Below are 27,979 nucleotides of genomic sequence, written 5' to 3'. Positions count from 1 at the left end.
CACAGGTTAAGTAATTCATGCACAATTTAATTAACTCAGTTAGCAAGTAGAACTGGGCTATGAACCAGGAGGTCTGGCTACAAAGCCAATGCCCTTAACCACAACACTGAGCAGTGGGAGAACATTCCACTTAATTAAGATCCAATTGTTGTTTCTGAAGTGCAGCTCCGTCAGGATCTGCCTCCCAAGCCCTGCTCAGCCACATTCCTCTCTTCCTAATGAGAAAGACACACAACCAGATGGACTACTCCCTCCCCAACACTGAGGTTCGGACAGATTGAGTTACTAGCTTAAGCTACAGAGTGTCCATGCTGGGGATCCACAGCCAGGTCTGTCTGACACCAAAACTTATGCTCTTCCTATTGTTTTATGGTACCCACTGGGCTAATGGATGACTGCAGTAGATGGGTAATAAAAATTATAGATAATTCAAGTGAATTATCTTTAACTAATACATTGATGCATATGGGAAGAGAACTGTTTTCCAAATCATATTTTCCCAAGGACAATGAAATAAATGCTCTAATTTTTGACACACAGCTACGAGGCAAGGGAATTTCTGAATGAAAAATTACTGTTCATATACAGCAACATTTCACAAACTTTTGGTTTCAGGACTCCTTTATATCCTTAAAAATTATTGAGTACACCAAAGAGCTTTTATTTATGTGGATTATATATTTCAATGTTTAATATGTTACTGGTTAAAACAATTTTTTTTAAATACTTATAAATTCATTTAAAAATAAGAATAAACCCAATATACATTTACATAAATAGCATATTTTGTGAGAAAAAAAAGCTATTTTCCAACAAATAAAAAGTCTTATTCAGAAAAATAGCACTGTTTACAGTCCTGCAAATCATTTTAATGTTTGATGTAAGAAGAGATAACTGGGTCTCCACCTCTGCTTTGGCATTTCCAATTTGCTGTGGTATCACAGGTCATGCAGCCTCTTTAAGACTCCACTTTACATGTATAAAAGAATGAGTGAAAAAGACAAATAACATTTTAATACCATCATAAAAGCAGTTTTAATCTTACAGATCCTGTGGAAGAGTCCTCACATTACTTTAAAAATTGCTAGTATACAGTATACAAAAGGTTGTTAACCACTTAAAATTCAATAAGAAAATAATAGAATAATATTTATATGATCTTAATGTAGAAAATGATTCTTTGAACTAGACACAAAAAGTACAAACCTTTAAGTTATAAAAACTTATTTTTTAAATTAAAAGTTAAAAGACAAGACATACATTGGCAGAAGGCACCTCCAACACAACTTTATAGACAAATAATTATTATTCAGAATATATTTTTTAAATTGCTACAAATCAATAAGAAAAACGCAAATGTCTCCGGAGAAATCAAGGCAAAGAACATAAATAAGGCATGTCACAGAAGAGAAAACCCAGAAAGCCTATAAGTGTCTGAAAAGGTATGCAACCCACCAGAAGCCGACAAAGGCCAAGGAATGCAACAAAGAGTACTATTTTGTGCTCATTAGATTGGCAAAAACAAAACAAAAGCCCTGACAGTCAAGGACTCCTGTACTACTGATGGGAATGTAGCAGCTACTTTAGGAATACAGCAGACACTGCTTATTGCCTACTTGTCACCCACCCACCTTTCCCCATCTTCCTTCCTAACAGCATATTTTGTTCAGGTATCTCCTTCCTCCTGATAACATTCTTCCAGGTAAACTGGCCCTATCCCCACCCAGTCATCATGGTCTTATCTAACCTTGTAAGTAATCAACTTAGGGTATGATTCAGTTTTAGCCAGTAAGATACGAAAGAAAGCCAGGTGGAGGAAGTTTCTAGGAAAAGTTTCCCTGCCCTTCAAAAGAAACAAAGAGATGCAATAACTTTGGCCATTGTTTTGTCTGCATTTGATTCCTTGTAACCATGAGGAGAGCAAGCCATTGAGTCAATGAATAAACCAAGTCTAGAGCACCTCTACCTCTGGACTTCTTGGTATGTGAGGTAATAAATTTCTTTATTTTAGCCACTTTGAACTCTATTGTCTGTTATTTGCAGCTGAAAGCACGCTAACAAAGAGAAGAATTTTGCAATATCTAGTATAGTGACCTATACCTATAGTCATACCCTAAGACCCAGAAATTCCATTTCTAGGTACATAAGCCAGAGAAGCTCACCCATGCAGAGGAGGAGATATGTAAAAGAATGTTTCTTGTAGTCTTATTTGTACAGAGGGACAACTGAACGCGTTTGCAGTTTATTAATGATAATTATCATTAAAATAAGTATTAATTTTTATAACAGGTAGGTAATTATTAATACTAATGTATTTTTAATCCCTTTTTCTGTCCTTTCTGGAAAGAGGATGTCACTACTTTGAATTATGAGATCGAAGCCACCCACTATAAGGCAACAAACTAGAAGAATCCCAGGTCACCGACTGTGTGGAGGGCCATGCTCACCCTGGACTACCTATCTGGACTTTTTCACAAGTGAGAAATCAACTTCCATGTTAAGTCACTCTCAAGTTTTTAGGGCTCATAGCTGACCCTAATTTTAATTAAACAAATAAGAAAACATAGACTGAAAACACACCACCAAATTCGCCATGGCGGATGCTTCTGGGGAAGGAAAGAGGTAAGTAGGTGAGAGAGAAAATGAAGGATATTTCAACTTTATAATATTCTTACATTCTATTTTGAATTAAGGATGTAAAGCAACAAATAATTAAAATAAATGAAATGTTAACCTCTGTTAATTCTAGGTGGTGCATATTCTATTTCATTATTCTCTGTACTTCTCTGTGTTTGACTTCTCAAAAAAATGGATGACATAGACAAAATTACCCAAAAAGAAAAAAAAAAGAGGAAGGAGGGAGGAAATGAAGTAAAAGAAAATGCCCTCTCACCCAAAAAGAAAGAAAATGTGCTCCTTCTACATATACAAATTTAAACAATATCAAGATCAAATTTATCTCCTATTAAAATGAAGATCAGCACTACCCAAAGTTGTTGAGGGTGCAGGGATTGGGAGAATACATCCTTTCTGGAGGGCAATCTTGTAATCACAGCAAATTCATTTAAAATGTGTCAGCTCTATGAAGCATCAATTTTACCTCAAAGAAGTTATCTTAATAAATCTGAGCACAAAGATTTCATTGGAAGCATTTTCCTCATAATTCTGCTTATAATCTGGAAAAACTGAAAAGCATGCAAATGCTGGGAAAGACAGGCTAGTCATGGTGGTTGCTATCTCTGCAAACAATGGCATACTATGCTCCCATTATAACTGATGATATCCAGGCACATTTGATAGCGCAGAGACAAGTTCACAATTTTCTTAACTGAAAAGAAGTTATAATAATAAGTACAAAAGCAATATGTACAATACATGTTTTCCTAATTTAATTTGTTTATATATAGATAGAAGTTATAAAAATCTTAAAGGCTTTATTTTTATTTTCCTCTTATTATCATTCTTTTCTAACTTTCTACAACAACTTAACAGTGTCATTTAATGGCTGTAAACTATAAAGTGAATTGAAACAGTTGATTGCAACAAGTCTGATGAAAATAGGCAGTAGTGGTCAATTCATTTCTTACCATTAAGACATGGATAACTGGGTCCTAACAGCATAGTATTTGGAGTCATTTTGTCTCCTCTCAAACAAAATGCATTTATTTTTAAATAAGATTGTAAGCATCCCATATTAGAGATATTGAGGGAAAAAATACAATTGGGGCATAATTCCACCAAAATCAGTCCTTGAGACTAACAGGACAATTTGGTTTTCTTCAACTGATGAGTGAAGAAATGTGTTCATTTGTTTACTAATGAAGGATGTTGTTCATAAAGGATAAGTCAAAGGCAGGAATGAGGTTCAGAAGAGCCAAGTGTAAACAGAAATGCCTGTTAGGATTCTGGCACATTACATGGTAGATGACATATTCTGAACTGGTATAACTTTTCTCTGAATGCTTTCTTTTAGGTACTTTCTGTTACAAATTACAATGAACCCTTAATGCCACAGTACTTTTATTCCATGTTCTAAGACCTATACGTTTGTTCTGGATGCATATTTTGGGTGACTCCATTGTCTCCACTAACATTACAGTGTTAGACTAGATGTTAATCTGGATACAAACCAGAAGGCTCTGAGAGCTGCCGCATATTCCTAACGGACATGTGGATGATTTACTGTGACTTGTGGGCTCATGCACACACCCCCATTTAATGGACACGGCTTAGGCCATTCTAGCTTTCTCGGCAAGTGTCAGCTTTCACCATCCTAAAGTAGATGGTTTCCTTTCCATACAGAGAAGACCCTTCCTCGTCCAGGGATTACATTCCTGGATGTAGAACAGATAATAACTCGGGAATCCCATGGACTCTATTGTAAACTTACAACGAAAAGCTTTTCGAAAACCTCAACAGTGTTTCCTGGAAGGGCCTAAGAATGGTACGAGCAGAGTCAGGTCATAGTCCTTAAAAGCCCAAATTAGTAACAAATCTCCATTTTTGACTACGCTTTCCCCTCCTCTGCGATCAGATTTTAGGATTTTAGTCTACACTTAGCTTTCCACCAGTCTTTTCATAATATCACCATTATTGGAATACTAGTCTCATTACATTTATACTGTTACTTTGTTCAAATCTATGAACTTCTCTTTTCTTCCTTACTGGCCTCTGTAATTCAGCAACCTCTTCTATTCTTCCCCCAAATTCATGACAAGGATGGGTGAGGGGAACGTGCATCGTGAATGTTCTCAGACAATTTCTTCTGTCTTCCTTGCTTGAACTTACCACCACAGTAACTGGTAAAGACTTCAAAATCCACCTACTGTGGCTCTCTCTTCCTCTCAAATTGTTGCTATTTTAGCAGCTTTGGTTCTTTCCTTAATGTCTCTTCAAAAACTTTCCCTCTTTAACTGCTGTAAGTCTCATTTCAAATACAGTTTTGTAGCCCAGAGTACATTGCTTAAATTGCTCCTGACCTTCTCAACCACGGACTAAGGTCAGGTTTCTTTGTTCTTTGGGATTGCCTACGAGCCAGTATCTACCTGTCATGAGATGGTTTTGGCCCACCTATAATCTATGTATTAGTGGATAGAGCAACTTTAGAAGGTTGGTTAGAGAGTCTTTGGAAAACAGAGAATGAGTCAACATGACCAGACTTATAGCACATACCGTAATATCATCTTCAGAGTACCCAGAACAAGTTCCTGCACCTGCTATGCAATTATTAGATTATCAGCTGCATTAGAATGGAGATGGTAATATTTTATTTTGTTCGGTCAAGAAGACAAGAAATAAATATGATTTAAAAGTTCCTTAAGACTATTTTTGTTTAGTCAAGAATATAGGCTATAAATATGATATAAAACATCTTTATAATTACTTAACATTTATAATAATTTATTTCAATATTTATAATATTTCTACTTCCTGTCAGAAAGCTATGTCTACTTTCTATCTGAAAGCCATGTCTACCTTCTATTAGAAAACTACACTGGAAACACATAAGATGCAACATAATTTTCTCTAACTTCTTTCAAAGATAAGATAGAAAGATTTGCTTACAAGGAACAAGTAATAACAGCAAAGCCAACAACAATAATGATGATAATATTGATAACTTAATTACAGTGTATAAAATATGGATAAAACTCTTAGCTTTTACTGCACTTAAAATTCTAAAGTAAAAATCAAGCAAATATAAAAAGATGTAAACCCTACTTCCAAAAAATTTATTTAAAAAACAATGTTAACCTAGGATTTTTTGACACCAAACCTCTGTCATTTACACTTTACTTGTTCTTTTCCCTTCTTTTGTCAGCCAATAAGCTTTGCTCTTTGTCAATAAGATGTGATCTGATAAGCTTATTTCTGACTTGCCCCAGGGAAGCAGGGGAGGACTTCAGAGAGACAAGTCTGTTCCCTGGGCCAGTGAAGGAAACAAAGAGGAGCTGCTTGGGAAGTGACTCAAATAGTTTCTGTATTGCTTCTATGTAAACATGAGAATTAAACTACCAAAAAGCTTCCTCCCAAACAAAAATTACTCATTTTTAAAAGTAACACTTTGTTAATCATATTTCAATTCTATCCTCATTTAAAAAAACAATTTATTAAGAATAAAAGCTCATTAAAACATAAATAAATATTGGCAATATTTGTGCACTTTTAATAAAACTTGTCAAGTCTAGATCTTAATTTTTAAACACACATATGAAACCTAGTGAAGTATTTGTAAATTTGTAGCACTAATACATTTTAAATATCAAACAAAAGGAACAAAAGTTTAACTAATGAAAGAATTATAAAATGCTTTTAAATTCCCCAAATTTAAGGTTAATCACTTAGAATATGAAGGAAGTGAAGCAGAGGGGACTACAGACATAGTTTAATCTATCTATAACATATTTGTCATAAATCACGGTCAGGAAATCTAAATAGATTTATATTTGAAAGAATTTCCCATGATAATTGTTAACTCTTTTTATTTGGAATAGATGCTATTGTAAAACATTCGCTTAGTCCAGATCTAATCAATCGATAATACTTTATCCCTTAAAAAATCTTGCAGATAATCAATACATGCCAGTTTTTAAGGGAAAAGTACTAACTGTAGTACATCTGCTTCTCCCAGACGTACCAATGAGGGACAGTTTCCATAGTCATTTATAAACAGATATAATATAAAACAGTTTTTGATTCTACTTTAAACATGTTTCTTTCAACATTAAACATGTTTATGTACCTAAGTGATCTGGACTGCACTGAAATAGCAATCCTAAAAGAGGTAATCTCAAATACAAGGAGAATACAGAGCTGGCTTGGAAATAAGATAAGTCTGACAACAATATCAGGAAATCTTCCTCTCAGAAAGTCTATTTGTGTACCTAAAATTAGCACCAATACTCCAGAAACAGTGAAACAATAAGATGGTTTGCAAGTGACGACAGCTTTGGCTGAGATTAACAGCAAGCTATGTAGATAGAATCATGTGGCTTTGGAGCAATCCACTTGTATGATATCCAGTAAATACATATCTCAATGATCAGACATATATTGATCTGCTCTTAATAACTGTAAGCCATTCCTCCAAAGCTATGCTTTATACTAATCATTTTCAAGAATAAGGAATTTGTCCTTTGATTTGTAATTAAGTCTCAGAACAAGCCTTAGATACTGTTATCTCAAGGTCTGAGCATCCAGGACAGTAAGCAGAAGCATTTCTCAAATTGTTTCATTTCCAAAGATAAACTGTTAAAACACATAGCTTAATTTAACATTAGTGGATTGTGCCTTTTGAAATGATCCTGGCCCTACTCATCACTATGAAGATAAAAAGCAACTATCTACAAGTTTTAGCTTTGTCTTGGTAAGTGCTTTCTCAGATTTAATGAGCTCTTACAATGCACCACTTTATTGAAGTCCATAATAGCAAAATGAGGTGGGTCCCATGTCTCCATCTTCATAAATGAGAGAACTGAGGCTCAGAGAACTGAAGTTCTCTTCCCAGGGCCACACACAGAGTATCAGAGGGAGAATTCACTCTCTGCTTGCCCTAAGTTTGCTTTTTCCAAGGTCCATTTTAAAAGTCTCTTTTTGCATTTTAAAACAAAGTGAGACGGGTGACAGGGCATTAGGGAGTGGGAAGGGGTCAAGGACACAGCCTACATCAGCTGGAGTTGGATCATGCATCGTCTGCATGGCCAGACATGAAAGCACAGAAAAGGGAAGAAAGCAGGGATCAGCAGGCTTTCCATTTTGCACTAGGCAGCTGTCTCAGCCCATCACCTGTGGCCAGGTACTAACCTGTTCTGAACCACAATTTCTCCTCTCTTTCCTGGGAGGCCAAAGGGGTGCTTTTTTCTCCGTTTTAAAAAAATCATCTCTATCCCAATCCCGAAAGTGTAATAAGAGTCTAACTTGGATGTTGGGGAAAATAAGGGTGTATCAGAGGGTGGGCAGACAAGCAGGCAGGGAAATAACCACCTGGTTTTTCTCTTTGATTTCTGTTTCAAGTCCTGTAATGACAGATCTCACTCCAGTGCAGTATGTTTTGGAAATATACTTAACAGGGATATGTGATTATTTTTAGGTACATTTTAAGTGTTGACTAATAAAAGGCAAATATCAGAACAGAAGAGCAGTTTAATATAGCATTTTTAAAACCATTCAGTATTCTAAGGCATCCGTGACCTGCTATAATCTAATTATTTCTCCAACACCCTTTGGAATTGTCCAGAAAGATGTGGTACAGTTTCTAACTGGTGCATTAAGCATCTGGCCTGACTTCACAGAATTACAGATAGCTGAATATGCACTCTCTATATATTTTATTAACATCCCAGAGGTTCACATTAAGATGTAGTACTGATGTGCCCTAACTTGCATCACTACCTGTTGACAGAAAAAACTGGGCTAGACTTGAGAGGGTCTACAAATAGAAAAATCTTTTAAAGATGTTTTGGCAAGTTAAACAAAACTTTGTCTTAAAAAAAAAATAAAAGAAAGAAAATAAAAAGAGCAGCTTCAAGTTTATAAATTTATAAAACATGCCCAAGTTTCAGCATGCCAAATCCTCTAAAAATGAGCTAATCTCCAGCATCCGTTCCTTCCTTCTCAAACTAACAGTGTCCAATTTTCCTTCGGATCATACCCTGGCCTCCATTCTCAGCCGTGTGTCTGAGTGGGGTTGACCCTACCTACAGCTCTTACAGGGGGCTTAAGCTCACCAATATATCCCCCTATCTTCCTGTAATAGGTTCAGGAATGAGCATGTGATCAAGATTAAACAAATGAGAGTGAATCATACACCTGTGCATGTGTAGGAGCTTCTGGAGGTGACCTCTCTTCCCCTGAACACTGCAATATGGGAATGTGATACATGGAACTGTCACTGCGTAAGGGAAAAGCCTGGAGCTGCCAAGGATCGGTTGTACATGATCTAACACTCTTTTGCCAACACTCTTTTGCCAACACTGGAAAAGCCAGAGCCAGAGAGAAACTGTTTTCTTGTTGACATACTTTAAGCCACTGTATCAAGCTTTACCTGAAGCCAGCCAGACCATACATTTGAACTTCTCAGTTACATGAACCAATAGATTTCCAATTGTTGATTATTTAGTAAGGCTTGAGCTTTCAATCACTTGCAACCAAAAAATTCTCAACTGATAATAAGCCCAAGGCATTTAATATACCAAAAGCCTGAGCTGATTTTGTTGGTTGGTTTGTTTTTCAGACAACTTTGAAGACTTTATTCTCAGGAAGAGTCGTGAGGGGAAGAAAAATCATCAAGGATGTTTCTTTCTAAAACCTAAGAGAACTTTAATACTTTCTAAGATTAAATTTCCAATATCATAGTTGGAGGTGGTCTGGGGGTCATCTAGTCCTACTAGCTTCTTTTACAGGGAAGTTTAACAAATTTGTGTACAATGAATGAGTGAATGAGGAAGCTTAAGTTTAGGCAGGTTGGAAGACCTGATTTAAATTGTTCCATTTCAGCTGGGAGTTGTTTATAAAAGAGGTTTAGTGGTGGTTGTTGTTTTCACTTGGATACACAAGTAAATAGTAGAGCCTGGGAAACCTGATTCCAAATCCAACCTCCCCTGTCCTCCATCAGGGAGTGAGCATCTCTTACCCTCTCACAAAAACAGAAAAACACAAAGTTCTTCGATATGGCCAGTTTAGATAGTCTTAAGAGTTTTAAAATTGGAATATGCTAGTGGAGTTCATTTTCCGGCCAGTTCTTTACCCTCTGAAATGCATTTTCTCATGTACAGTGTTAGATTCACAGGCTAGCCCACAAAACAGAGCAAAATGCAAAAAGAGGACAAATGCCTTTTCAATCCAAAACATCTACTAGAACTCAACTAAGTTCTAAATCCTGAGAACATGGGACCATGAAATGCATGAAGACAACAGAAAAAAAAAAAAAAACTCAACAAGAAAATATCCTATTTGCCTACCTCCTCCCTCATTTCCTGGCTATTGAACAACGAGAGTGTGAAAAAAATCTGTCATTGGTCCTCTCTGACCTCCCTTTGTGCATTCTTCTACCACTTCTTAATGTCTCCTTTTTTCAAGTGCTCAGATGCCCTCATCTTAATAGAGGCAGTTACCATTCCTTTGGTACTTACTATGAGTCAGGTACTGAGCTAACAATTTCAGAAATATTTAGTAATTTGTCTACAGTCATGTGGCAAAGCCAAGATGGACCCCAGGTACGCTAGACTGTGAAGGACATGCTCTTAAACATTAGTCTACACAGGTGGGTTCCTCCACTCAGAGCTGAGTTCTCTCTGCTGTAAGAATCAGGCCCCCCATTCCTATCACAGCCCAAAGGGCTTCTCACTGAAAACTGTCTGCCTTCCTTCCCCTCCTACCAGGACAGCCATCCCCTTATTGTAGGTAATCTCCCTTAGGTAACAAAGGAGGAAAGCAATCTGAATTAACTCAGGGTAACTCAATCTTTTCAGAGGTGGTCCATTTTATTGCAAAAAAAGGTACATATTATTATAAGTTCGCCTCCAACTGGCAGAATTTCAGACAGCTGATAAGAGCAAGAAGTAAAAACAAGAACAAAAACAAAAACAAACAGAAGCAGCAAAAGAGTATATATTTTGGACAGGGTGGGCTGATAGGAGCTATCTCAAGAGTTTGCCTCCAAAGTTAGCACCTCTAGTACAGATCACATTTTTCATAATCTCTTGCCTTCTTCTACATTTTAATCCACAACTTAAAAAAAAAAAAAAAAAAAAAAGAAAGCAACAATACATAATTGGCATTCAATAAATTCCTGCTGCCTTTATTTGCCATGTGGTGAAATCAAACCCCAGAGCAGATAATATGAAGTCATGGCAGGCTAGGGAATGGAAACCTCAGAACTCCTAACTCCCGGGCCAATATACCTTCTTTTAGATACTGATAACCAAAATTGTCCATTTATCGTTCTTTTCTGTTTAAGGTCTGCCTGAATGGAGACAAAACTGATTAAATATTGATATAAGCCCATAGGAATTTGGCCAGGCAAAAAGTTCTTTTTAAATATAATCAACTCCCAACTGAAAATAGCTTCTAGAAAGAATTCTTTCATAAAACAATTTAATCCATGTGTTTATTTTGCAGTAACAGGAAGAAAATCCACCCTTTAACTGAGGGATTACCTGTTCGTCCCACCTCCCTTTCCTCCAAAACTCCAGCGGCTGCATCTCAGTTCAACTTTTGCTACCTAACATTTCTAAGAAGTTGGCTTTTCAACAGACATTAGAATTCTAAAACTCCTGTATTTAATGGGTCCACCCTCAGAGGCCAATAAAAGTGCAACCATAGAACAATAGGGGTCAATATACCTCTTATCAAGAGTTCACCTTCTACTGTGCTATCATTCATTCTTGGAGAGGAACTCAGAAGGTCAAACTGCTATCAAAGAAGCATGTAAATAGATAAACTAAATGAAGCTAATGAAGAGACCATAATCAAATACTCCTGGGAAAGACAATTAGCTGGCCTCCTTCAGAAACAAACACTCAGAAACTTCTTAAAAGCACAAAGGAGAATGCTGTGAACCTCTAAGAATAAAACAAATAACGTTAGTTTAAGGAAACTGCCCTCCAGGTAAATATAAAAGCAAAATTCTTCCCAATAATATTAAAGAGTGAAACGCACTTAGTGGAAAACTTATGAGCCTAAAGCAACTGTTGACCGAATAGCAGAAACCAGTCTATGAAAATCATAATTGAAAATAAAGTCTATAATTCTGCTAATTAGACACAGACATTATAAATGTCTATGTCTTCCACTGTCCAGTGTTTATTCATATACATAAATTAAAATACAATAATTTAAATACAAGCAAAACTACCCCTGAACAGTTTCTTTCTTCTTAAGATGTTTGTATCTTAACTCATGTTCAGAGCAAAAACGTATCAGAAAGGAAAATACTCTATTTAATTTTTCAAAAACTTTTTATTTTAGGGAGGATGCCTTAAATATGAAAAACCTACTATCTACTAGGTTCTAAAGAAGATGGACAAATAGTGGGAGTATATGAAAAATACTTTCACTTCTTAAAACAAATACATATAAAACAATAACTTATTACCTCCAGGAAAAAGAACTGGTTACCTTTCTTTTTTTTAACCTTTTGGCATTCCTGTTCCCTTCCCTTAAATAAATCAGTTACTTATTTGAACCTGCTTTCTGTTCATTTCTCAAATAAATATTCACTGCTGGGGTTACTAGCCTTCACAATTATAACATTATTGTAACTAGTCAAAAATGAAAATAATATGATTTTGCTTAACTTCTTTTTAATACAGATGGCTTAAAAATAAAAAGAACCAGTGTCTTTCTATTGTAATCTTATATATAGCCTTCTAACAGTCTTGTATTTTTTATAAGCTTGCTACCACTCCCCTGTTGTAGTAAACTTCAGAAAAGGTTGCGATTCCAAAGGGCTGCCTACCAACCGAATGGCATCCTGGCCTTGGCAGGCTGAGCGCCTCATTCTGGCTGCTCTCACTCCCTCTAGCGATGGCAAAGCTCATCTGTCTGATCACCCAGTTACCTCACTGAAGGAGAGCTTGGCGAAGTCCTGCCCATCTATGACATCACCCCCTTCTTCAACCACTGCGAGGTGAAGATTTAACTTCAGACTTGGAGGTGGGCTGTGCAGTAAACTGGAATGCTGTCCCTTGCTGGCTCCTCAGTGGAGGCGTGATCCGAACAGGACCAGCTCAGCCTGCAGCTGCCGTTGGCTTTGTGTGGACTGGACGCCGAGCTGGGCAGAGGGGGGGGGTTATTACTCCAATTCCCGGGCAGTGGAATTACAGCTAGAGCGGCAGAACATATGGGATTGCTTTTTCTCGCCTTCCCGGTAAGTGTTTCCCATGTTTTTCCTTATGATTGTCCCAGAAAGTTTGCTTGGTTTTACTCTCTAGAAAGAAATGACTTGGTATCATGAGGCATCCAAATACGAACGTTTGCTCTGTCACCAGGACGAGCAATGTATGTGCGTGCAAGCCAGCAAGGAAAAATTGGACTGTTACAGCCAAATGCAAGAAGTTTCTTGAAACCTTTCTTTCATTAAAAAAAAACGAATGATAAATGGCTATTTTCTGTCTCGTGTCATTGCTATTTGAAAAGAGCCTTATAGAAAACATTAAGTTGGAAAGTTAAATGTTAGATGTTAAGGAATACGAGGCAGATTTTTTCACAGAGAGGAAAGCGAAAGGTCTTGCTAACTTGGTGTGTACTGTATGTGTGGTATGATCACCAATTGCTGCTTTTACAACTGTGAAAGAAAATCAATAATCCCTCAGCCCATGAGTACGCAGTACATGAAAAGCATACATCTTGCTCACAGCTAGCCCAGCTACTCCTGGAGACTTATGTGCCTCTGGAAGGATTAACAGCTACACCTAGATTTTAAAGCTTGCACTGCTATCCTGCCAGAGCTGCTTCAAGCATTTCAGGCTTGCAAATCTCAACTAGTGAATTCAACTCAGAGGAGGGGGAGACTCTCTTACAAACCATATCCCCTCTCCAGAAGAACGCCAAAATCCATTGCTTGGGCAAATGTAGTATGTGACTAGCATAGTAATTGGCAAAGTCTACTCAGAAAAACTAACAAAGCTCAGCCTGGAAGTTAAGCCTGATGTATGCAGGGATTTCAGTGTGGCAGGGGGTAAAAAATGAGTAGAGCCCTCATCAAGTGGGATATGCAGAGTATCCATTCACTTGCAACTTATAATGGGAAAATCTTATATTGAAAGAAATATTTTTATACAACAAAGCTTTCCAAAAGTAGTTAAATGTATCTTCTCAAGAAAATTTTTTTTCAGTGAATTAGATCTGAAACAAAATGGTTGCACAGAGGTAAAAAGTACAACAGGCCTATATTTTCTCAACATCTGGGGGTTTGACTGTTACTTATTTATTGAGAATTTAAAAGATTTTTTAAAAGCCTTGCTATGTGCCAATCATGGAACCAAATTCTCCAATGGTTTTAACAATTAACTATTTTAAATTTTCTTAATAAATCTATCTGCTCTAAAATGCACACATATGTTCCTTCATTATAGCAGGAAACAACATGAATAAAGCCACTAGAAAAGTGCTTCAGCTGTAGCAATGCCTTTCATTTATCCCCGACCACGTAGGAATATCCTGACCAGCATAAACATAAAGAATGAATTTGTCTGTTTTCAGATAGGACCACTTATGCCTGCCCCAAAGTGACAGATGACAGATACCCATCTCTCTTGAAATGAGTAAAGAAAGAAATGAACCTTTTAAAAGTACTACAAAATATTAATATTACCGCTACTACCAATATTAATAATAATATGCCAGGTTTTAATCTATAAGAAGATTAAATCAGAGATATGCCACTTAGTTTGCAGATATATGTGTGTGTATACACAACATATACACACACATACACAAACACATACATATATTAGCCTGAAATAAAAAACAGCGTTACAAAAACATGATTGCATGTATTTAAGTAGGAAAAGCACATCTAATTTCTTTTTTAAATAGAGCACTGCCAAAAATATATCTAGTCCAAGGATCAGAAAAGATATTATTGAATGAATAAACATAATGAATTCATAATATTGTGTATAATACTGTATAATACTATCAGTTATTAATTGGGCTTTTCATCCCCCCCCCATTTTAACTCAATTATGGTTAGGTTCAAAATGCCCAATTAAACACTTCCTAAACATTAACGTTTGTGGAATATATAACTGGGCAGCAAGTAAAGTTTTTACAAAAAGAAGAAAAACAGTAAGAAAATTTGTCATAACTGAATGTGGCAGTAAAATAGAAGGTATGTTTCTTTTGCTTTCAAGTGTTAATTAAGGAGCCTCCAATTCCATCAAAACTTTTTCAGAGCTAAATGAAGCGGTGTGAAATAAATTTGGTTGAAATCTTGTGGCTGTCAGACTTTGTTAGCAAGCTATTAATTATCTTTACCCCAGTTTCTTCTCTAGACTATATTGCCCAATCAAATAGAAACTCCAATTACATTCAGCACCTCCTGCCTAGGGACACAAAACCCTAATGAACACTCAGTGTCTCCAGATGAAAAATACAATTATCATCTTTAAACATGCAAGTGCACTGCAGAGAGATTTGTCTCTGCTTTTCTTGGCCACACACACTAGGGCTTCCTCCTTTTTCTGGATTATTTTGAACAATTTTAAACCCTACAAAAATCAGTAGCAGAGAACTTGCCTTGTATTAATGTTATATGAATGTTTCTTTATGCTTTTATTCTTGATATGCCAAATGTTCATACCAATATTAAATTAAATCTGGTCATTAGAAAAAAAAAATTGATTTAAAACTGCCATTTCAGTGGATCTTAACTTTTCCCCCTATTTTTAAGGTGGGTGGGCTACATAACAAAGAATGTGTTTAATGCCAAGATCCAAGACTAACGTAAAATTTTTGATTAAACCCCCTTAAATATTCTTTTATTCAACCAGTTTATTTTAATAGTATTATAAATAATTGTTGATGGTCAAATGAAGACCACTATAAATGAAGTCAATGAGGGAAATAAGATTCAGTAAATTTTTCAAAGCCTGTAACTTCTTCCCTCCTTTTCTCCTCAGTCCCCCTTGCCTCCCACCCCCACCTTTTGCCCCAGAGGCCTTTACTGTTCTTCTCAACGGGAGGCTTTGTTGTAATTAAACCAGAGGAAAACTGGCTGGCAGCAGCCAACATCTGACCTAGGGCTTCTGAAAGCAGTGTTCTGGTAGAGTGTACCACCCCCCAGCGGGCAAAAACTCTACAGTAAATCTCTAAGCAATATTAATTCTCCAAAGTGCATTTTTCTCTTCAGAGCATAAAAGGGCCTTTTCTCGACTCTTTCTAACATTCCACCATTTCAAAAACTTATCACAAGTCAACAAACAAATTTCCATCAAAGAGATGGTTTGTAAATGTCTTCTGGAAAAAGCCTTCTGCCGCTTAAGAACCGAGATAGGAATATACATTTCAGAAAGCATTTTCCAGTTTCAGAATGCAGATCAACATCGCTAAATTTGGTAAAACATCACACTAAAAAACAGTCTGAAAGCCATGTTTATGTTGCATAGGAGAGCAGGTTTCAGGACTTTGACTTGTCTGTTGACAAGAAGACCAGAGAAAACAGATTTTAAGTAAAAAAGAACGAAATGTAATCTAAGTAGCAGCTTAAAGTTGCATTTGTTTAACATATGCATAATCTCTTTCCTAGCCCCCAAATCAAGTGTCAGGAATGTATAAAAAGCTCTCTCCAGGTATTCGTCTGCTTAAATGAGCGAAAGGAGAAATTGCTCTCTCTTGATGAGACAATGACAGCTTTTGTTCTTTATTCTTTCACTTTTCACGTGCACAAGTTACCGTGGCAACTTTGAAAAGAAAACCCAGAGACCACATTTGGTTAAACACCATTTTTAAAGTGTGCCACTGGACTGTGGATTGATCAGTCTATGTGTTGATGATTTTCTTCCTCTTCATTTGGTTTAAATCAACAATACTCAACTCTGACATGAAAAAAACAAGGTGTTTTTTATGATTAGGGATGTTATCATCCAGCTCAGTGCTTGGCACACAGTAGACCCAAATATTTGTTCTACTAGAGTATGGAAACTTGAATATTAGAAATTTAAAGCATATCAACCAAATTGTACTCACAACACTGAAAAAGGTATTTCAAGTTTGCAGTGGGAAAATGTTTGCGGTTTAACAAAGATAAGCATAGTTTTAATTGCAATTGCTTAAAGGTCAATGCAAACTTAAAGCTTGTCCCCTGCCCCAAGCTCTCTACTGCTCACCTTTACCAATCTCTAAATTAATATCTTATTCATTCTTATAAGCCATGGTTTTCTAACTCATTTAGTCTGGCTTAATATCATAAAGGAAGCAGCCTTCACTATGATGAAAGATAACATCCCAGTTTGCCTTTTTGTTTTAGGGATGCTCAGTTTAACTTTATAAGCCACAACAAATGAAGCAGAATTAGATTCATTTATCACAAACCTATTGGGGGCAAGAACCAGTAACATAAAAGGAGAAAGTAGAAATACTTTACTTTGGAACTTTCATCCCCTATTTGCATAAATGAAACAAACCTTACAGGCCAGAAAACAGTCTGGATAAAACTACGTAAGAAAAGGCACACTTGCTTCTCTGCCTCTCCCTTTAGACTTCATGACTCTCAAGAGGAGAGTTAGAGGTCCTTCTGCTTGCCTGGCATTAAACAAAAGAATTGGAACTTTCCTGAAATCTGATGATCGTGGAAAATTTAACTACCAGACAGGCTGCTTAGAAAGCATTTTGCTGTCACAATCAACTAACCTGACGTACTCCAGTTTTTCAGTTTAACCATACACGTAGTTTATTTGAAATACCATTTGTCGTTACAAAGACTTAGCATTCATAGGTTGATCATTTTTTTGAGCCTTCTAGCAGCAATTTAAACCTTCATGAATAAATTACTTTCCTAATACTCCAAATTATGATTGTATAAATTCCAGTTTACCTAGAAGTATTAACAGACTTGGATAAATTTGAGTAAGCATATATTTTCTTCAATCTCAAGGTTTTACTCAAAATAATAATGCAATTAACTTCGATTAAGAGTTCTACATGCCTTTCTACTTTTAGATTTAATATTTTTAAAAGTTTCCCAGAGAGTTAAGAGACCCTGATGTAAGGCAAAGCATTAAAAAGAAACGAAAATCTCAAAACTCTATACTCGATTTAAGATTTTTTTTAAGTGAGCAATGATTTCAAATCAAAGTCAATTTAAAGCAAAGGGAGCAAATAAAGGATTTAGGAAGTTAGCACTATCAACATACAATCTTAATCTAAGTGATCAAAACATGAGAAATACCTTGTCATCTCAAACATTCCCACCTCCAAAATACTGTAGTAGCAAAGAAGGAATCATATAAACATGTAGATTGCCTCAAGTTCTTGACTTTATTTAAATACCAGTTTTCTATTCGGATACAACTTCTTCAATTATGTTAGTTTTCTTAAACTATCTCAAAATGATAGCATCTTTATCTATTTACATTCTTTTAAGCGTATCATGGAAATCAATTGGAGGCTTCTTGCAAACGTGATTACATTATAAATGCATTTTTAAAAATCCACAATTTTTATTTATAAAGATAAACTGAATAGGAAAATCCATATTAAAAATTTGATTTACCAGTGAGGCGATTATGTTTTTCTTCTTTTTGCTACAGTTCTACATGACATATACTGAAGCAATGATAACAATTTTAAAAAAATTTTAAGCATTCCTTTAAATAACCAGGGTTCCATTTATGTTTTCCCCCAAGTTACCCCATTAACAATATTTTTCTAAAAGATCGATTCCTTTTTGTTCAGAAGTAATGGCCTCTTTCAAGCCTATGCAGACATAAAGGCTCTGAAGTCGATGTTGTGGAAACCAGGCCACAGTGTCCATGCCAGTGGGGATCATTTTTCTTTTCATCAGTCACATTCAACTACAATGTCTTTATGTGCGTGAATATGTAGAGCCAGTTCAGAAAGAGGGAAGTCTAAGCATGGGGGTAGGATCACTTATTTTAGATGGAGAGACCATTACAGCCTCTAATATGTAAAATAAAACAAAACTCTTTAGCACTATAGTTTTTAAATATAAAAGGTCAGGAGAAGATATAAAATATAAGATATAAAACACAATCAAGCATGCATTGAACTGTTTGAGCTTAAGTAAAGGGAGTAAGAACTTGTGAAGGAAGCTTCATTTTTCAAAGAGTATCCTTCTCTCCAGAGAAACATGCTTTATATTTTTGCCTTTTGTTTTAATGCAATCTGGGGAGAAAAGAATGGCATTTTCCAAGAACTTAATGAGATTTCAGGCTTTCTGTTAATCCCACATTATTACCACTATTGTATTAATGGCAATGTGAGTTTGCATATCAAATAGAGCAGAGGAAGCAGTTTCACAAATGTAAAACAGAAAAATAAATTAATCTTCCTTCTTTTCACACCAATTTAGAATATTTTTTCTTTCTCTGGGTTAACAATGTGAAAATCAATACATATTCTTGGAGCTTGAATTGGTGAAATACTTACAGCTCAGCTACAAGCTTTAGCTCTGGTTATCATTATGATCATCACCTTGCACATACTGTAGGCTGACCAACAATTTTTAAATTCCCATTCGTCAGATTAATCTTTTCAACTTTAGAGTATGTCCTGGTGTATGAAATGGCCAGCTATTGGCAACATTTTAAGCAGTTTCTCACCTGTGATTTTTATAATGGTTTTGATTAGTTTTTAATGTAGTTCAACAAAAGTAACTGTTTTTTAAATTGCTTTAAATTTTTTCTTATATTTACCAAATTACTTTATATGTTGAATAATTTTCAAGCTTAGAAAACATTTACAGAAGATACTTTTTAAAGTAACATTGTAATTATAATTTCACAGCTTGCTTTTCCATTTTCACATACCAAGAAAGCAACAGTTTTCAAGAAAATACTCCACTGAAATTCAACAATAATGAGCAAAACCCTAAAGGCATCACTGTAAAACCTCACATTAAACAATAAATCACTTAAACTTTCCTTTATGGGCACTTTGCAATATTCACTAGAGACTACTTTATCCATCTGCTAACTGCTATTTTTACTTCAAGTTGCCTAAATAATAAATTAAATGTATCTGTAATTTTTTTTCAGTTTCCTTCTGTTAATGCAGTCTATTAGTGTTGATATCTGGTGACAAACTAAAAGAAACCGAACTTTCAAAGAGAACCAGAAACACAAATTTTGGCCTTATTTAACAGTCACTTTCAGTACTGTTTGAATTCTGGAACAGATGCTATCCTTGTTGGATGCTAGGTAATTACTGGGGGAGAAGCAAATTGCTTCTACTTTCAGGGTCAAATATTTCCATGATACCTTAATGAACTCTACTTGTATAGAAAGCCCCTGAGTGGGTAACCTTGCGTAACAGATACTGATCCTACCCACCTCCCCTGTCCACCCCCAAAATTCGTCATGCATATTAGATAATGAACAAAGCAGTCATCATTAAAATCATGAGTCTCTTTGGTAAAGCCTTAAGCCCTTTCAGAAGTGAAAAAAGACAGTCATTGGAAATTGGCATGTTCCTGTTTGAACCTAGAGGGAAATGCCTTGCAAGCTTTTGATATGCTTTCCTAATGGTCATTACAAGGAGACATTGAAATAGCGTCCTTTCTGTCCCAAATACAGTTTCTCAAGTTCAGTTTGCTAAAAATTGTATTCTCCTGAAAAAAATACTATGACTTGAACTTCTACGCTGCCTTTTGGTCAACAATACCTGAGTAACTAGAGTTTCAAGATCATCAACTAGCCCTTAAAAACACCTCTAAGGAGGAAGGTCATAGTGTCCACATTCTGCAATTGGGAAAATTGAGGCCTGCAAGAAGAATTAAACAGGGCACTGAGCAAATCAAAAGAAACGCTTCTAAAGCAAACCCTTTTCAACTCTTTAAATTGTAGATTGTATGACTTTGTAAAACTATGTTCAGAAATGTCTAAAACGTTACCATGGCATTTCTGTCAAAAATCCTTGTTATGTCTTTGTTCACCTCTTTGACGTGTACTTGTTTTCTTCTTTTTAAACATTTTATCATTTTATATCTAAGATTTAAAAGTGAACTTTTAAAGATTGGCCTGACCTGAATTCAAAATCCATGCGAGGGGCTTACTGCCTCTTGAATGAAGCTTTGCTTCTGATTTGTTGAACAATCAGTTAACAGTTGAAATTATCTATTTGGTGACAATCTCAACTTTGGCTTCCACTTTATTTATATAAACGGGAAGTAAAAGACAAAGAGGTCATCTTATCCCTTTGCAACAACTACTATGACGAAAGATGTGTTGCTTAAAGAAAGAAGTGAAGTTAAATTTCTAGGAAATTTCTCTAGTGTGTTAACGTTCATTGTTAATAGTTCATTAAAACATTTTACTTTCACAGGAGATGCTCAGACCCACTGTATTTCAAGGAACAGAAACATAAAGGAAACCTAGTATGCTTCCCTTTTTTTTCCATGAAGAATATTTGAATTAAGTTTTTTTACCTCTTGAAAGAATACCTGTTCTTTCATAACCTGTGACTGCACCAGCTATTCTGAGAAAGCAGCAAGAAGCAAAAGCTGGAAATAGCTATTTCACAGCAGGTAATCACACCTCAGGATGTAGCTACTGTACAAAGTTTATACTTGGATAATACTGGATGGGAATAAAGGTGGGGGGTAACTGCCTGAAAAACCTATTACTATACAGGTCTTAGCATCATGAATGGCTTTCTTCATGAGGATCTGAAGTTACTATCTCTGACCACACTGCACAGAAGAGCCAATAAGAATTTCAAAGAGAGCAGTTTCCACTAAGGGAATTAAGCTACACAAAAGGAACCTTCACACAGAAACTCTATAAGAAAGAAAAAAAAAAAAATACATAGGAAACCATGTGTTCTACATAGTAACAGGAAACTGAATTGTTTCTGGTCCCCACTTTAATAAGCTTGCCCACCATGCTGAACCGCAGCTGGAATGTTCATTGACAACAGCAAGCCTGATCTGGAGGTGTGTGCGGCATAGGATTACTTGAATAAACAGTGAAGAATATTTCCAAGGACTAAACAAGAGTTTATAAGTCCCAGCCCCTCACCAGGAAAATAATATATGCGCATTGGATTTTCACTCACGCAAAATTTACCCACATCGTTCAATAAGGTAGGAAAAATATTAAAGTCTTTTATTTTCATGCCTGAAATTATAAAGGCTAATTAATACCTAAAGGTGCTGAAGAAATTATATTACACAATAGATCAGTACAAATCTATAATTCTCCAGCCATGGAGAATGTTGAATAATATTTTAGATTAGAACTTGAAGAAAGATAAATGCATTGTGAAAACATGTTATGAGATAGAATGTAATGAAAAATGTTCATAAAGCCATTAAACCATGTAGTACAAAACATACAATAAAATGGGAGAAAAAGAAAGAGCTAGTTTAACATGAAATGGAATTTTCCACTTAGATTAGCTAGATGTATTAGCTGTATGTCTTTCCTTCCCTAAAGTAAATGAAAAAGATTCCTTCTGATTTTCTTGCTAGAAATACCTATCTCACATGTTTAATATTAATAATCAAAGAAAAATAACATCAATAATCAAAGCAAACACCTGGCTTTACTGGGATTCAGGATCTCAAGAGATGTGTAACTATTCCTGAATAGTAAGAGAATAGATTTTTTTTTACTACACATTTCTACACTTGTACAGTCTACCTAATAGAAAGCAGATATAAAATTTTCATTCTTAAGAACAGTAACATTATTATCTTTAAATATAACAAATCATATTCATATGTGTCAATTCATTATGAATATTAAGAAAAAATTAGAAATCTGACTAGCTTGGTCAATGACTGGCTATGAAACTGATATAAAGTATTATGAAAACCCTTTAGAATATTCAATAAAACTAATTATATTTAACATTTCAAAGTCAGATAGATTTGGGACATAATACTTCTTAATACCAGAAACATTTAAGGTAAAAAGATTATGTGATTGTGTTCATTGTTAGCTAGCAATAAAACCTAAGCATGCAAAAAAAACAAAATTAACTAATAAAAGTGATTATAGATGTTGCAGTTTCCACATCTATTTTGAATACCATTTTAAATATGCTGGCCTGATGGTTTTCTGTCTTTTTTTTTTGTTTAACTCACTCCATTTTAGGGCTCTGAAACTACCTTGTGTAAAGACCTCAACACTGCTGACCATGATCAGCCCAGCCTGGAGCATCTTCCTCATTGGGGCTAAAATTGGGCTGTTCCTCCAGGTGGCACCACTGTCAGTTATGGCTAAATCCTGTCCATCTGTGTGCCGCTGTGATGCCGGTTTCATTTACTGTAATGATCGCTTTCTGACATCCATTCCAACAGGAATACCAGAGGATGCTACAACTCTCTACCTTCAGAACAACCAAATAAATAATGCTGGGATTCCTTCAGATTTGAAAAACTTGCTGAAAGTAGAAAGAATATACCTATATCACAACAGTTTAGATGAATTTCCTACCAACCTACCAAAGTATGTGAAAGAGTTACATCTGCAAGAAAATAATATAAGGACTATCACTTATGATTCACTTTCAAAAATCCCCTATCTGGAAGAATTACATTTAGATGATAACTCCGTCTCAGCTGTTAGCATTGAAGAGGGGGCATTCCGAGACAGTAACTATCTCCGGCTGCTTTTCCTGTCCCGTAATCATCTTAGCACAATCCCCTGGGGTTTGCCCAGGACTATAGAAGAACTCCGCTTGGATGATAATCGTATATCCACCATCTCATCACCATCTCTTCAAGGTCTCACTAGCCTAAAACGCCTGGTTTTGGATGGAAACCTGCTGAACAACCACGGTTTAGGTGATAAAGTTTTCTTCAACCTAGTCAACTTAACAGAACTGTCACTGGTACGGAATTCCCTGACTGCTGCACCAGTAAACCTTCCAGGCACAAACCTGAGGAAGCTTTATCTTCAAGATAACCATATCAATCGGGTGCCCCCAAATGCTTTTTCTTATCTAAGGCAGCTGTATCGACTTGATATGTCCAATAACAACCTAAGTAATTTACCTCAGGGTATCTTTGATGATTTGGACAACATAACCCAATTGATTCTTCGCAACAATCCGTGGTATTGTGGGTGCAAGATGAAATGGGTGCGTGACTGGTTACAATCACTACCTGTGAAGGTCAATGTGCGTGGGCTCATGTGCCAAGCCCCTGAAAAGGTTCGGGGAATGGCTATCAAGGACCTCAATGTGGAACTGTTTGATTGTAAGGACAGCGCACTTGTAAGCACCATTCAGATAACCACTGCAACACCCAACACAGTGCATCCTGCTCAAGGACAGTGGCCAGCTCCAGTGACCAAACAACCAGACATGAAGAACCCCAAACTCACTAAGGATCAGCGAACCACGGGGAATCCAGCAAGAAAAACAATTGTCATTACTGTGAAAGCTGTCACCTCCGACACAATTCGTATCTCTTGGAAACTTGTCCTACCTATGACTGCTTTAAGACTCAGCTGGCTCAAACTGGGTCACAGCCCAGCGTTTGGATCTATAACGGAAACAATTGTAACAGGAGAACGCAGTGAATACTTGGTCACAGCCCTGGAGCCTGATTCGCCCTATCGAGTCTGCATGGTTCCCATGGAAACCAGTAACCTCTACCTATTTGATGAAACTCCTGTTTGTATTGAGACTGAAACCGCACCCCTTCGAATGTACAACCCTACGACCACCCTTAATCGAGAGCAAGAGAAAGAACCTTACAAAAACCCCAATTTACCATTGGCTGCCATCATTGGTGGGGCTGTGGCCCTGGTGACCATCGCCCTTCTCGCTTTAGTGTGCTGGTATGTTCATAGGAATGGATCACTCTTCTCAAGGAACTGTGCATACAGCAAAGGGAAGAGAAGAAAGGATGACTATGCGGAAGCTGGCACCAAGAAGGACAACTCCATCCTGGAAATCAGGGAGACTTCTTTTCAGATGTTACCGATAAGCAATGAACCCATCTCAAAGGAGGAATTTGTAATACACACCATATTTCCTCCTAACGGAATGAATCTGTACAAAAACAATCACAGTGAAAGTAGTAGTAACCGAAGCTACAGAGACAGTGGTATTCCAGACTCAGATCACTCACACTCATGATGCTGGAGGACTCGCAGCATACTGTGTTTCGGTTTTTTTAAACCTAAGGGAGGTGATGGTAGGAACCCTGTTCTACTGTAAAACACTGGAAAAAGAGACTGAGAAAAGCAATGTACTGTACATTTGCCATATAATTTATATTTAAGAACTTTTTATTAAAAGTTTCAAATTTCAGGTTACTGCTGCGATTGATGTAGTGGAGAAGCCTGAACACAATTCTATATTTTAGTACTTTTTAGTAATTTGTACTGTATTTTCCTTGCAAATATTGAAGTTATAAATCATTTACTTTGTGTTCTACTGAGTAAGATGACTTGTTGACTGTGAAAGTGAATTTTCTTGCTGTGTTGAACAATCAGAACTGCGTTCACATGAGATCCTTGTAGTATAAGCACAGGCCATTTTTCACTTTGGTATTAATAAAATGTAAAAAAAAAAAAACCGGCTGAATGAGAAAAATTAAATTTCAAAAGGTAGTTATGAAATAATGTTCCAATTATTAAATTTGTATTCCAGTGGTATTCAATAATCAAAATATGTGAAGTAATGGGCAATATCAGACTTGCTGCATAACTCCATTTTTACCCTAAGCAAATTAGATATCCTTAAGAAAGTAAACATATCTTCTGAACTGAATCCATCAGCTGGCATAAAAGGAGTGTGAAGTCTGCTGTTGTTAATGCCATTGTTAACAAAGCTTTGAGAATAAAGGACTTCACAAAAACAATAATGTAAGCGTGCTTCCAGTTTAGGGGGAAATCTGTACTTAGGAAAACATGAAAACTTAGACTCGCATAGCGTAATGAACACAAATCTCAGAATTGCATTCTGGTTTTGCCTATACCATCCTGATTTTTGAAAAGTCAACTCTAAAGACACAATTGTTCATGTTTATGATGTTTTTATCATAAAGGATGTCAAAAAAAACCTTACACACATTAAAAAGGTAGCATAACCAGAAGCAATTCCCCTCAGCAATGAAGAGAAAGTAGTACTTTAAATGAGAATTTAAGAGAAAAATAAATACTAGAAATTAAACTTAGATCTGGTTTATGTGAAACATTTTAACACTGTACATAAACGTTCAATTTACGTTCACAACGATCAAGAATACTGCCCATTACTGTCACAGTTTTCCAGATATGACATAATTAACTTGTAATGTAACATTTCTTTCCAGCTTCCTACTGAATTGTGAGCTATTACTTGTTTAAAAACCTCATCACTTTTCTGTTGCCATGATTTTTTTTTTCCCCAACAAAAAACCAAAGTGCATTGTACGCCCTTTGGCCAGTCTTGTATGTGCCTTGATCCAACGCTACATGTATTCAGCTTTTAAAACTCGACAAATTTTTCATACTTCCTTAAATATGAAAAATTGTGGTCTTATTGCTGAATAAAACAAAAAAAAAGGACAAAATAATCGTGCTTGCTTTTTCGGGATTATGTTACTATCACTAAAGTAGCAAACTGCCCAACACATTAGTCCTAAGTACCCCCGTGTATTTTTCTAGGCATAAAAATAAATGTTGGCTACAAATAAAAAAATAGCAATATCTTGAGCTCGTGTATCATTTTACTTACAGGGTTCAGTGTTTCATGCATAAACAAATATCCTAACAGTCTTTTGGAATACTCTTACAGAAAACTTCAGAAGTGGTTTTGTGACCTTTCAGTCTTTGTACACTGCTGCCGTTGTCCTGGCTGATACCTTAAGGTGGTTTTTAAAAAATTAATGTTTTTTAAAATAGCTTTTTGGTAGTATAAGTTGGCATCAGAGGATCTGATATCTCAGATTTACCACTTACTAGGTATGTGAAAACAAACCATTTACTCTCCTTAGCTTAGTTTCCTTATCTATACAATGGGGCTATTAATACCACCCACCTCACAGGGTTGTTGTGAGGATTAAATGAGACAATGTGCTTGGAAACTGTAAAATGTTCAACAAAATACAAGTTACTACTATTATGGTCAAGCAAAGTGAGCCATGTGTTCCCAGTGGTTTGTTACATATCGCTGCTTCTACTACTCTGCTAACAAATATCTCCAACTGCCTATGAAACCTCATTTATTCATTTGCCATCTTCAAATGTTTCTCAACACTTTCTCTTTTGACTTCCTGTTAAGGATAGTTGTTTTCTAGGGATAACTTAGCAAAGAAAATGTGATTAACATTGAATACAGGGAACAGTTTCTGAAGGAAGTTTGATTTTGCTTCCAGAGGTTTTGAGTAGTTTAGCTACAAGCTCTGCCAGAAGTCAGGGAAAGGGCTGGATGGTTCCATAAAGTCCCTATAAACCTGTGAGTTTATAAAAAGTCAAAAGCCAAGACTATTTTCCAGTTAGTATACCTTTCATGAGCACAGAAAATTTTATGTGTTCTAATACATGCATTTTATTTATTTTACCTGGGATAAATCAGAAATATGTTTTACACTAGCAAATAGAGAAAGCACTGAGAGGGTAAAAGTTTATTCTTTCACCTAGGCTTGCTATGAAATCCAAATACTTTGCTGAAATATATATATACTTTCAAAAAATGACAAAACACAAATCTCCACCTTAAAGGACACTAAATTAATTATAGATACATATACATCTATCCCAAGCTAAATGTTCACAATTTTTACTAATCAGGTACTAACAAAGAAAAATGTAGGAAAAAAAAAATTCAATCCTGAATATGCAGCTTATACGTTTAACAAGAATACAATGGGGAAGCTACAAAAAAAAAAATTGAGGGAAAAATCACTCCCCTGCTGAATGTTTGACAAAAATCAAAAATTGTTTTTGGATGCAGGCACTTGTAACTGCATTAAATCACTGCACTTACACTCTCGTTCCCTATTAAAAACAACACTGTGTCCTTTCAGTGAGGCCTATTTATTAAAAGTATCCCCCCGTGCCAAAGGAACTAGTAAAAAACTCTGCTTTACTAACCACATTTTTCTGAGTAAAGCACATTTTATAGGTACATGTCAACATGACAGTTTTCATGAGGAATCCAAAGAGACCCACGTGCTTTAAAGCACCTGAAGTGTGGGTGTTAAAAAGGAACCAATCCACCACTGAATTCACTTTAAGATTAGCTCATCTGCCCCTGAAAACAGTAGTGGCATTTACAATTCTAATTCCTTTCTCCTACTTAGCATGATTAGCAAATCTTAATTTAGCATAGTGTTGGAATTAAAACTACTGTACTTTAT

At 36.0% G+C, this 27,979-nt stretch overlaps 2 protein-coding genes across 12 annotated transcripts in view; one reads left to right on the top strand and one right to left on the bottom strand.

The window, feature by feature from the left end:
- MACROD2 (mono-ADP ribosylhydrolase 2) overlaps positions 1-27,979 on the bottom strand; it is a 1,951,733-nt gene that overhangs the window by 1,611,277 nt on the left and 312,477 nt on the right. The window lies entirely within an intron of this gene.
- FLRT3 (fibronectin leucine rich transmembrane protein 3) lies at positions 175-27,979 on the top strand. 3 transcript variants are annotated; one of them, XM_082428599.1, is made up of 3 exons: positions 175-12,868; positions 21,004-21,205; positions 22,779-27,979. In XM_082428599.1, exon 3 carries the CDS (start codon positions 22,822-22,824, stop codon positions 24,769-24,771), a length of 1,950 nt encoding a protein of 649 aa, XP_082284725.1. In that variant the 5' UTR covers positions 175-12,868; positions 21,004-21,205; positions 22,779-22,821; the 3' UTR covers positions 24,772-27,979. The 3 variants fall into 3 exon arrangements, with proteins under 3 accessions (XP_082284725.1, XP_082284724.1, XP_082284726.1); XM_082428598.1 differs by having other exon boundaries at positions 21,004-21,763; XM_082428600.1 differs by lacking the exon at positions 21,004-21,205 and having other exon boundaries at positions 12,647-12,868.

This window comes from Balaenoptera physalus (assembly GCF_965194825.1).
Source record: "Balaenoptera physalus genome assembly, chromosome: 16".
Lineage (NCBI taxonomy): Eukaryota > Metazoa > Chordata > Mammalia > Artiodactyla > Balaenopteridae > Balaenoptera > Balaenoptera physalus.
The sequence above is the reverse complement of the archived record's forward strand: the minus strand, read 5'-3'. Positions and strand labels throughout refer to the sequence as shown.

What these genes read in the sequence shown, in the direction of transcription:
- FLRT3 (XM_082428599.1), top strand. Translation starts at nt 22,822, where the DNA reads ATGATCAGCCCAGCCTGGAGCATCTTCCTCATTGGGGCTAAAATTGGG.